This window comes from Trichomycterus rosablanca, unplaced genomic scaffold (assembly GCF_030014385.1).
Source record: "Trichomycterus rosablanca isolate fTriRos1 unplaced genomic scaffold, fTriRos1.hap1 scaffold_48, whole genome shotgun sequence".
Lineage (NCBI taxonomy): Eukaryota > Metazoa > Chordata > Actinopteri > Siluriformes > Trichomycteridae > Trichomycterus > Trichomycterus rosablanca.
Genome location: NW_026947247.1, coordinates 475,313 through 487,546, shown reverse-complemented (window position 1 = coordinate 487,546; position 12,234 = coordinate 475,313). Strand labels below are relative to the sequence as shown.

At 37.5% G+C, this 12,234-nt stretch overlaps 1 protein-coding gene across 1 annotated transcript; it reads left to right on the top strand.

Moving 5' to 3' along the window:
* The first annotated feature begins 264 nt into the window (after window positions 1-264).
* LOC134308120 (cytochrome b-c1 complex subunit 8-like) lies at window positions 265-5,916 on the top strand. The gene is made up of 3 exons (XM_062990653.1): window positions 265-361; window positions 4,821-4,987; window positions 5,745-5,916. Exons 2-3 carry the CDS (start codon window positions 4,834-4,836, stop codon window positions 5,837-5,839), a joined length of 249 nt encoding a protein of 82 aa, XP_062846723.1. The 5' UTR covers window positions 265-361; window positions 4,821-4,833; the 3' UTR covers window positions 5,840-5,916.
* The last annotated feature ends 6,318 nt before the right edge of the window (window positions 5,917-12,234 follow it).

The window sequence follows — 12,234 nt, the reverse complement described above, 5'->3', positions numbered from 1 at the left end:
TACTATCTTTCTGGATCTTGACCAGCACCGTTTCCTAACTGGAACGTTACCTTTTCACTGGAACCGTTCACCGTTTTAAGTTTGGAACTTTCAGTTTCTGTGCTTTTTAATTAACAAAACTACACAGCATTAGTTACTTATTTAAACGCTGCAGGGTTGGTATTTATAATTTGATTCTAGAAATAGCACATTGAAAATAGCTTGACGTCGGCTTTTTCCCAGTCCACTTGGTGGCGGTAACACGCCAAACGTTATCAGCAGCCTTACATGAAATAATTCGAAGAAGAAAAAGAAGCAGAAGAAGAAAAGATTACTCCCTGTGCCAAGCATACGTTGTTCGGGGTTATCGCTTAGCTGGAAGGTACGTGTGTATAACTCATGTTTTTTGTATCATGTCTCTTTTTCTGAGTTTTGTAGGTAATGCAGACTCTTAATATATCGTGTAAGTGTGTGTGACAATTAGCTGACTATGATAACGTTTGAAAACGTTGTAGGTAGCAAAATGCTTACGCTAACCATTTGAAAGTCAAGCAAGGACTTTAGGTTATGGTTAGCTAGCTTGCTCTCCTACTCAGTACAATATATAATAGTACAATATTTAGATTTTCTGCGTCATTATATAGACATAATTAGCTATTTATTTATTTTCATATTTCGGGGGCATAGTCTTTACATTTGAACAACTCTAGATCGCAACGCAAACGCTGAGCGCTTTTCTCCTTGACTTGACGCACATTTATCGTTCTGTATGCTTTTACTAGCTACAAAAATGTCAAGGTCTGACTTGCTAAAAGTTGCGTATGTCTGTACTTTTTATGGATAACAGCTAACCGCAGGTCGTGCGGGGTCAGTAGTGTTCTGATGTTGGAACAGTGCTGATATTTGATGTCACTGACAGTACGTTGTACTGATTTCTAAACTCTTCCTAAGTTGAAATGTTAGCATTATGTTTTGTAGACTACAAACTGCTTTATTCAAGGTCTTTTTGAGTAGTCATTTTCTGCAAAAAAAAAACTAAATGACATTTTATTTTGACATTAGGGAGAAATGTCACTAGTTCTACATGAAAGAAAATGTAACACGTATATACTGTAGGTACATATAAATAGCAAAACCAGAGAATAATTATTTTGCAGTGGTCTCTTTATTTTTTTAGTAACTGATTAATCCTTACCATACATTCTGTACAGTGGGTTCATGTAGGCAGATGTAGTGGTTGAGTTACAGGACTAGTAATCGAAAGGTCACTGGTTCAAGCCCCCACCACTGCTAGGTTACCACTGTTGGGCTCTTGAGCAGGGCCCTCAACCCTCAATTGCTTAGACTGTATAGTGTCAGAGTATGGTAAGTTGCTTTGGATAAAAGCATCTGCTAAATGCCGAAAATGTTAAATGTTCAGAAAGTATTCAGACCCCCTTGTTTTTTTGTTTTTTTTTACACTTTAGGTGTTATTTTGATTCTGAATGGTTGTAGTTGTAATTTTTAACCTGTCTACACAATCACGAAAGTGAAAAATGTTTTTAGAGCTTTAAAAAAAAAAAAAAAATCAATAACTGAAACTTCTTTTTCATAAAGTTAATTAGATCTTTTGCTGTGCCATTCCAGATTGTATGGTGGTCTGGGGCATTTTGCTTGCTTTAATTGTTATTGAGACGTGTCTAGAGCTCAGTAATAATTCATCTTTTTCATTTTAAATTGATTGGACATACACTTGCAATTAATTAAATTGCAATTAATGAATTAAATATTAAAAGTTATTATGGTGGTGATGTGTATAAATTTCAATAAAAAATGAATTCTCAATTAACTGAAAGGATATTTGTTGATACAAGCAAAAATTTACTATTGTGAGTGTAAATGACAAACATGTAGTTTTCCTTTTTTCTTAATAAGCTTAATAAGTGATTTTAGTAAGTGCTAACAAGCTTCTGACACCTGGAATACTTGACCATTGTTGTTCTGCAAAATCTTCCAGCTCATTAAGGGTTGATTGGTTTTGTTCCACCAAAGATTTCTAAAGGATTGAAATCTGGAAACTAAAAAGGCTGTTTCAGGACTAAGTAATCAAGCTTTGGTTTACTTGGAAGTGTGCTATGGATCATTGTCTTGCTGAAAAGTCCGGCAGCAGGCATAACATTCCACCTCACAATGGTTTTTCTGTTAATTCATGATGCTGGTTATATGGTCAATATTGCCAGTTCCTGCAGCAAACTTTCTCAAACGGTGTGGATGGTATTCTTCTGGCCATAAGCTTTGTCCTTATCAAGACAAACCACTGATCAATATGGCCAAGATCCAGTTTTGATTCGTCACTCAATAGAACTGTGTCCCAGAGCTCTGCCAGACTTAGTCACTGTCTTAGTGGATAAACCCAGGTAAGGCTTTGATTGTTCCTAAGATTACAGTGGCTTCAATTTTGAAATGGAAGATGCTTTGCATAACTACAAAACTCTCTATAATTAACCATCCTTGTAGGCCCTTGGTCAGAGAGAAAGAACCCAACAGCCAAAGTTCTTTAATTTATCTGAATAGGATGGGACCTTGTTCAGTCTGGTTCTTCTTTACTACGAAAAAAAAAATAACAGTGGCCCTAAAACACGGTTTTAGTGTCTTCGATTAAAGTCCTAAAGAGTTTAAGGAACATATTTTTTGCTAACAAGCTTCTGACATCTCTCTTTCTCATCTCTCATCTTCTCATTTTCTTCTGTGAAATCTTCCAGCTCTAAGTTTTTTATGGTATTTGTGCTTTCTGCTTTCTTTAAATTTCACCAAATATTTAAATTAGATTTAAATCTGGAAACTTATTCCTTAACCCAGCTTTGATAGTGTGCTAAGAATCGCTGTGCCATTGGCGATAATATTATGACTTTATTCTCAAAGTATTTCGACTTTATTCTGAAAATAATACTTTATAAAAACAAAAAATAACAGTGGCTCAAAAATGGCTCATCTCTTCAGCAAAGTGCAAATCCTCTTTACAAAAAATTGCTTTATCACACAAGCTCTTTATGCAATACACCGTGCACATTGTTTCATTCTGTTCTGGTGGCTCAGTGGGTAGTAGGGCTGCAACTATCGATTATTTTTGTAATCGAGTATTCTATCGATTATTCCAGCGATTAATCGAGTAATCGGATAAGAAATACTTTTGCTTTAACAAAGAGCAAAAACAAATACATATTAGATTAAATAACACATGTTTCTTAAACCAAACTGTACATTTTTATTCCTTGCATACAGGACAGTTTAACATTTTTTAAATGCAAAAATAAATAAATCAAAAATAAATCAATTTACTTTTAAAATGTAAACAGGCAACCTGAAACATCAGGTCATCAAGTCATAAATAATAATAAACAAAAATACATAAACATAAGCCTCTAATTTTCAGCTACAGCTCACACAGAACATAAAGCTTTAATATTTTGTTGGGAGGTTTTGTGGTGTTTGTAGGGGAATAAAAATCTGTCAGGATTGTGTCTCTAGATGAGGTAGATCTGGTGTGTGTGTGTGTGTGTGTTTGCCTAAATCTTCATAAAAGCCTGTGGTGGTTGAAACGAAGTAAAGTCAGTAAACATGAGTAAAGTAAACACGACGCTCTGATGGTGTGGATGTTATACTGAGTTTTAGTTTTATCAGCTTAAAATGATCTCAAACTTTCTGTGGTTTTCTCTGTCCAGTCTCCTCCTGTTCGCTATTACTATCAAACTGATACGTTCGGTTCGCAGGAGCGGCGAACGTGTCCAAATACGTAGTGTTCATTAAACTGTCCGCAAAAAGAACCCGGATTAAGTCCTGTTAAGTTCTGTTTATGTTTAAGATATTTGGGACGCAGCCCTCAGATTCTTCACGTCACCTGCACACAGCGTTAAACACGCTGCGCAAAAGTGAAAGTCGTCCGTGTAAAACACCGTGAGCTGTATATGGTTGTGCGGATTAAACGATTCCTCGATGCAAAAAATTTGAATCGATGATTTTTAGTAATCGATTTACTCGAGTTACTCGAGGAATCGTTTCAGCCCTAGTGGGTAGCACTGTCACCTCTCAGCAAAAAGGTCCTGGGTTCGATCTCCAGGTGGGGCGGTCCGGGTCCTTTCTGTATGGAGTTTGCATGTTCTCCCTGTGTCTGTGTGGGTTTCCTCCAGGAGCTCTGGTTTCTTCCCACAGTCCAAAGACATGCAAGTAAGGTGAATTGGAGATACGAAATTGTCTGTGACTGTATTTTACGTTAAAACTTGTGAACTGATGAACCTTGTGTGTTACGAGTAACTACTGTTTTTGTCATGAATGTAACCAAAGTGTAAAACATGACATTAAAATCCTAATAAACAAACATTCTGTTCTTGTATACTCTCAAATAAAACGGAACAGATAAAACAATAGTCTTTGGATACCTTATGTTTATTCATTAAATAAAAGAACAGCCATAACTACTGGTCCGTGTGTGACTATACAAAACTCACACTTGATATACAGTATATTACTACTGTGTTCCCACAGCGGTTGGAACTATAAGGTAAGCGATAACAAGGCCCACCCATTTGGAGAAACTAATGTTTTTTTAACCAATACTAAAGGAAGTTAAACAGGCTTTTTTTTTCTAACCCTTAATATTCCAACCCAAAGTGAATAGGCAGGTATGATGTGTTGTTTTGCTTATATTTGTATTTGTTTAAATGTTGATTATAAGATTATGAGTAAGCAGTTGCAGCATGAAAGTTATCAAACCTTAATGAGCTGGATGCTTTTGCAGCAGATGAATTGTTAAAAATAAACAAATATTTATAAATAAATATTGTCTTTCTTGTTTCTTTGTCCAGCTGTCTTGACACAATGGGTCGACACTTTGGAGATTTGGCCAGAGTAAGACATATAATTACATACAGCATCTCACCCTTTGAGCAAAGGGCTTTTCCCAACTACTTTTCAAAGGGGATCCCAAATGTTTGGAGAAGATTTACATCATCAGTCTTTAAGATTGCACCTCGTAAGTACTACCTTTTGTCCTTACATGGAAGCTTAACAGATTTGTATGTTACTATGTTTATTATATTATTTGCAAACTTATTCACATAGCTGTACTGGTGCAGGTGCTGGGTGCTTCGTTTGCCCTAATGTAAACAAATACACAGAAGGACAGAATTACTGCAAACAAAAGCATTCTGTAAAGTTTGAATAAAAATATGACTTATTTTCATCAAGCTTTATCAGAGGCAGTTGTAGCCTAGCAGTTAGGGTACTGGACTATTAAGCAGAAGGCTGCTGGTTCAAACCCCACCTCTGCCAGGTTGCAATTGTTGGGCCTTTGAGTAAAACTCTTAACTCTCAAATGCTTATACTGTGTACTTAAGTTGCTTTAGATCAAAGTGTCTGCTAAATGTCCAAAATGTAAATGTTTATCATAGTCAGGGCTGCAGCAGGTGCTGGGCGCAAGGCAAGGATACCCTGGACAGGGCACTTATCCATAGCCAGTCATGACCGATGAAATTTTAACCTGAATTCTAGTGGTGTGTGGGTGTTGTAGACCATTGCACTACCCTATATCTCTATACTGTCTATAAACTTGTCGAGTGGTATTTATTGTGAAGATCAAGATTTGTTAAAACGTGCAGAATATTTGTAAAAATTATTAACCTGTCTTGTTAAAGAATCTAGTCAGGATGACATTAGGTACTTTTGTTTATTCATTTTTAAATGAATGTTAGAATGCCTAAATTTGTGTTCTTTCTGTTTGCCTTTCACAGCCATGGTTTTGATGTACCTCACCTACACATGGGGCAACCGTGTTCATGAGCAGGGCAAGAGAAAGAACCTTGCAGATACTCACAATGAGGAGTGAAACCAGCTCCCCAGCTAATGTCTTCTTTGTTTGTGTATTGTTGGTTTTATTTATCAATAAAGAAGATATCAAATAAATATCCATTCCAAGTAGAAAAACTACTTTTAATGTGTCCTAACTGTGCATACATCAGTCTTGTTTTTTTTTTCCTCATAGGAGATATGACCTCGTGATAAAACTCCTATTCCCCACACAATAGAATCAGATTCACTTTCCTTATTGTTTAGCTCAAATATATGTGCTAACCACTCAGAGCTAAATCCAAAATAACTAGGGTTCTTTCAAAAGTGACTGGTCTAAACACTAGTTATATTTCTTTGTATTAAAAGGTTCAGAAAAATGACAAGTTACTGTTCACTCCAGAGTCGTTACCCTTGTGAAAATGGGAAGAAATGGGATAGTGTATATACTGTTAGCAAGCTTAATCTCTTACTAAAATGAATATCATCAAATAATTTAAAGTGAATTTCTTATTTTAAAAAGTATTCAAAACACATGCACAACATAAATGATCAAATATAAAATGTATCTAAAGGATGTTCGTATTCATATTTTAAGTGGAACTGGAACTATGACTTCCTGTTTCTTTGGATATAAATAAGGTGACAGACCAAGTTCTGACTGTTGTGTTTGAAATGGCATATTATCTAACAATGTATGCATTTTAAGCACACCCTTAGTCCTGGTAGCTTTTTGGGTTGCCAAAATGTCCCCAAATGTACAATTAAATGTGGAACCTGTTGCCTCCTGTAAATTATGATAAATTCTGTTATGTGTTAGGGTTGTTATTCCTGCTAATGTTCAGGGTTCATCAGGTCGCAAGGTTATATCAAACACAGTAATGGAAAATTTAGTATCTCCAATTCCCCTCACTTGCATGTCTTTGGACTGTGGGAGGAAACCGGAGCACCCGGTAGAAACCCACACGGACACGGGGAGAACATGCAAACTCCACACAGAAAGGACCTGGACCCAGAACCTTCTTGCTGTGAGGCGACAGTGCTACCCACTTAGCCATCGTGGGGGAGCCTGTTATAACATTAGAGGGTATTATGGACTCCCGTACTCAGAGATTACAAATAACTGTCTTAACTGTCCTAATTGGGCAAGCCGTAGCCTAGTGGTTAAGGTACTGGACTAGTAACCAGAAGGTCACTGGTTGAAGCCCCACCACTGCCAGTTTGCTGCTGTTGGGCCCTTGAGCAAGGCCCTTAACCCTCAATTTCTCAGACTGTATACTGTAATGTAAGTCGCTTTGGATAAAGGTGTCTGCTAAATTACGGAAATGTAAATGTAATTGGATTGTGGTTAAATATTCCAGCTGGACAATGACACAAATTATTGCATTGTAAAAAAAAAAACTGTCTAGAACTGCAACCAGATGTAATTCAGTTCAAAGTAAGAAATGTGCGTATATCAGATAAAAGCTTAAATTTCTTTCTTTTCCACAGTTTCCCTCCCAATCTAGTTTTATCCAAATATCCGATTGCATTTTGCTTCCTTTCTAATGCTGCTGACCTCCACTCTGACCGAGGAGAGTTGTGACTAACACACGGCACCACGGGCGGCTCGTTCATTAGGGTGATCGGGCGACGCACCACCGAAGGGCGAAAGGGAAGAAATTTTTCTATCACATTCAACCAGTGATAAACTAGCTCTGACTGTTTTGGAGTCTGTCTTGAATTAGTGATGGGTCGGTCGCGAACGATTCGGCTCTAAGAGCCGGATCTTTAAAGTGAACGACGGGATCCGGCGCCTGATTGGGAGCCGATTCGGGGGTTTTTTCCCCGTTTTTTTTCTGTCAAAGCCGCACGTGATTGGTCAAGATACATGATGGCGTTTGTGTGTTTACACTGAGCAGGAGGGGAGGGGTTACACACACACACACACAGACAGCATGCACACGAACAGGAGGGAGAGAGAACTCGGCGCTTTACACAAATCAAATCACTTTATTGTCATGTCACATTAACACAGGTGTGAAAGGTGAGTGAAATGCTTAGGTGCTCAGTCCCTCCATAACAGAAAAGAGAAACAGGATCAACCCATCAAAGATGAGCTCCTTGGTTTTTCTGAATGCTAATCTTCACTAAATACTTACAAATACTGTCACCTGGATGCTGATTTTTCTTTTTGTTTTGCACATTTTCATTTATATTTTGTTGAGTGAGTGATGCTTCGTTGATGTTGTGTTGTTTCACTCTAGATCAGGGGTGGGCAAACTTTTCGGCTCAAGGGCCACACTGGGTTTTAAAAATTGACAGACGGGCCGGGTGGGTGCGGGGGGTAGGGTGGGGGATTTGGAACTAACATAAATTCACATTTAAACCTTTATTTTCGTGATTAAAGGATGAATTTTTGAATATAAATGAAACGACAGACTTCTTTTATGTGCACATTTACACATGCGTGAATGTGATTTTTTTAAATGCATTTTTTATTATTTTTTATCTTTGTTTCTATCTTGGTGTATCGCCGTCTAAACAAAACCAATTCAGCCTTTAACCAAAGCAGCACTTTCAACATAAGTTAATGGTTTATGTGTAACATTTTAAACCAGTCAAGTGGTTTGATCATGCTGGGGTGATAGTAGGGTTGCCAACCGTCCCGTAAAATACAGAATCGTTCCTTGTTTGGAAACTAAACGTGGTGTTCCATATTGAACTGATACTGGACGCGCTTTGTTCCGTATTTTTTATCAATGGGAGAGAAATGCAGCAGATTAGAGACAGGGTGATATTTATGAAACAGAAGGAAACTGCTGCTACCGTGGGAATTAGTTTGGTTATTATTCTAAGTAGTGTTCACTTTTAGTCTCAGTAATGCCGTGTGTGCGCAGGTTATATCAGCATAACCTGTTTATTGCACCACTGTTTGAGTAGCGCAGTGGACAGAGCGCGTCGCTCATGTTTTTCCGCCCTAGGTTCGAATCCGACTTAGGACCAAACTAAAGTAACGCAGGCAGGGCCGACGCTATATGGATTATGTAAAAATGTTGTTGCACTGTTGTTACATGATTACATGATGTTTTTTATGGATGTTGTTTTGCCTAAAACATGGTTCTGGTTCATTATTATAAAGAATAAAAATAATAAATGTTAAACAGCCGAATCAATGTTCCTATGACGGTGTGGTATAGTTTTGTATAGGTCCAACCCTAACCGCCTGGCGTGCGCCATCTAGTGGAATCAATTGAAACACTAGTTTCAATTTCCTGCAAGTAGTGCAGGAAAAAGATGAAATTAATGCGGTTTTAGGACATTTTGTTTAACATCTTAAGTGTTGTTAAAAAGATTGGCAACATTACAAAGTTTTTAGAATCCCAACTTTTTAGAATGTGTTGCAGGCCTGACATGCAGGTATGTATATTAAGAAATGAAATGAAGTTTACCAGGCAAAACATAAAATATCCAGGGTTTATACTATCTGCAATTAAATAAATGTCATAATAAATGTAACTTTTTATCAATTGACTTGGTGCATTAAACCATAAGCATGTTCTCTGCCCTACACTTATTTAGCAATTCTAAAACACACAGTTTCTAACATCATTCAAAACTGAAAATCCTATGTTTCTTTTGGAAAACACTGCTATGAAAATAGTACACTCACTTACCCAAAACCCAGTTCTCACAGGTGAAAACATTTTTGACTTATCACTACAAACCTTTGGAAATCAGATGCTGAGCCCTATAAAAATGCCACATGCATATGTTACGCGACAGGAAGAGACCATGGTAAACATGGTCAAAGCAAACAATAGCATGCTTTTACAAAAACTACAACACACACTGACAATGTCATGTTCAGCAACATCCAATGGGTAAGCTTATCTGCACTGGGTTGTCTCCTTAAAATTCAAATAAATAAATACACCTGCCAGTCTTCATTCCTCAGGAATTGATGAGGAAGCCTGCCAGGGGTGGATACATCACTCCAGACGGTACTTTCCCAGCTGTCTGACCAGAGAGGACATCGATGAGATCTTGTGGCCGGACCCAAATAGAAGACATGATGCACAAAATTTTTTTTTGTCAGTTACAACCCTTTTTTTGTTTTTACATTATATATAGCATGTGTTGTGGTAATTTCCATGCAAAATACAGTAAATAAACTTTTTATCTGTAATGTTTACCCTGCTGTACTGATGGCCTGTGTATTTGTGAAAATACATGTACACATGAGTACCATGACAGCATTTTACATCTGACTACAGCATCCTGGACACTAAAAACTCAAAAAACACAAGCTAGTAGTAATTTTCATTTATATCATCACTGTGTGTAGAGTTTGAATGCAAAAATACTATTTTGGCAGGAGGTAAAGGAGTTTTTAATGAAGCGTTCACCTTTTCCAAAACTGTGAGGTGTTTTTCATGTTGTGTGTGTAGCTTTGACTGCTGTGTGTTAAGTTTTGACAAAAGTAGACCTAGTTTCAGAAATTGGGTCTTAGCGACTGCAAAAACTGTAATTAGTTGGAGAAGCTGAAACATTTAAATGTGACATAATAGAAAAATAGAATAAAATTGGAGAGAGACAAATACTTATTCTGATGAGGGTCATGTTGGGTCTGGAGCCCACCCATTAACAATTAACAAAACATGATAAAAAAAGGGGCAGGAGTGTTGAGAAGTTACAACAAAAACAATAACATGACAAAGCATCCCCTGCTACCCAGCTTAATTACGTCAAAATCACCTCAGGTATTTAAATGCAGTCAAGCTTTCTGAACGTATTCTCACCTCAAATGTGCAGGCTCAGATTTTAGTGGTATTATGGTAGGGCATTACGGACATGTTCTATGTTCATGCATGCATATAGACCTAAACTAATATGTTAAAGTTTGTATAACTCTTCCAAACTTGATTCAGAATTACAATATCTAATTTAAAGCAGATCTATAGTGAAATTTTTTAGTTTTGGGGGATTTAACACAACTCAGTATATACTGTAATTATGAAGACACTTGGGGCTGTATCTGTGAAAATGTTCAGAATATGTACATAGAGAGGAGCGAACACACACACACACACACACACACACACACACAAACGCACACCAACTGTGTGGCTTGTGTACTTTGCAATTGAGTGTGTCATTTTATATGAAGCTGCTAAAGCTTTGGTGGGTAGCTTAGTCTTTTGTGCAAAAGTTTAGTGTCCTCTCTCTAAAATATCTGTTCAGGTTTATAAACTTGATTGCGATGACTCATTTCAAGATGCCTCTTCATTTTGACTGATTTTAAACTGATTTGCCAGAACATCACAGCAAAGCACACATTTCTTTATTTCTTTATTTTGGAGGAACAGTAAGAAAATTAATTAATTGTACACATCCAGCCCGCTGAATAATTTTAAAAGCAATAGATGTAAATGCTAAAAGATTATATTAAAAAAGTTTTTAATACATTCAGAAAATTGACAACCCCTTCCATTTTTTGGTGACTTACCAAAGGGGTTCCACCCACCAGCTTAAGAACCACTGGAACAGTGGGAATACAAAAAAATACTAGAAGAATGTAGTGCTCATGTATGAACGTTGAGGCATCATAGACATATTACATAAACAATCTCTTAAAGATTTATCGTAAATGATTTTATTTCTAAAAGTCTTAAAATAGATAAAAATGTCAAAAATGCACAGTTACAGCTATTCAATATTTATGCACAATTATAGCAAGGCATCGACAGCACATGTAATGTTGAATTTGTAGGTACAGTAATGTGTTCATATTATTAGGATAATAAAACAAACAAAAATAGACAATATTAAAATATAGTCACGTACCCTTCATAATTATTGGCGCCCCTGGTAAAGATCAATGGGGTAATACGAAATTCCTCTTTTGGTGTAGTAGCCTAAACTCACACTTAAAATATTTTAAAAATCAGGGTGCTCAAGTCTCAAATGTGCTATTGAGCCGCTCAGGTGGCGCAGCGGTAAAACACACGCTTTTCACCAGAGCTGAGATCTCGAATACATCGTATCGAATCTCGGCTCTGCCTTACCGGCTGAGGCTACATGAACGACGATTGGCCTGTTGTTCAGATAAGGGGCGGGACTAACGCCAGATGGGGACTCTCTCTCAGACTAGTGCGATTACGACCTTTGCTGGCTGGTTGGTGGCGCCTGCACATAGATGGGGAAGGAGTGCAGTAGGGACCCTCCGTACACAGCGCTGTACCACACTGCGCTCGTCAAGTGTGGGTGATAAGATGTTCAATTGCTGTGCATGTTTCGGGGGCGTAGAGCAGCCTCGTCCTCCACAATCAGGAGCCGGGACCAGCATTAGTGAGAGAATGATTGACGGGTTGAAATTGGATGCACTAAAGTGGGAGAAAAAAGGGTTAAAAAAAAAAAAAGTGCTATTGACCGGCCGAGTGACTTCATAGTTAC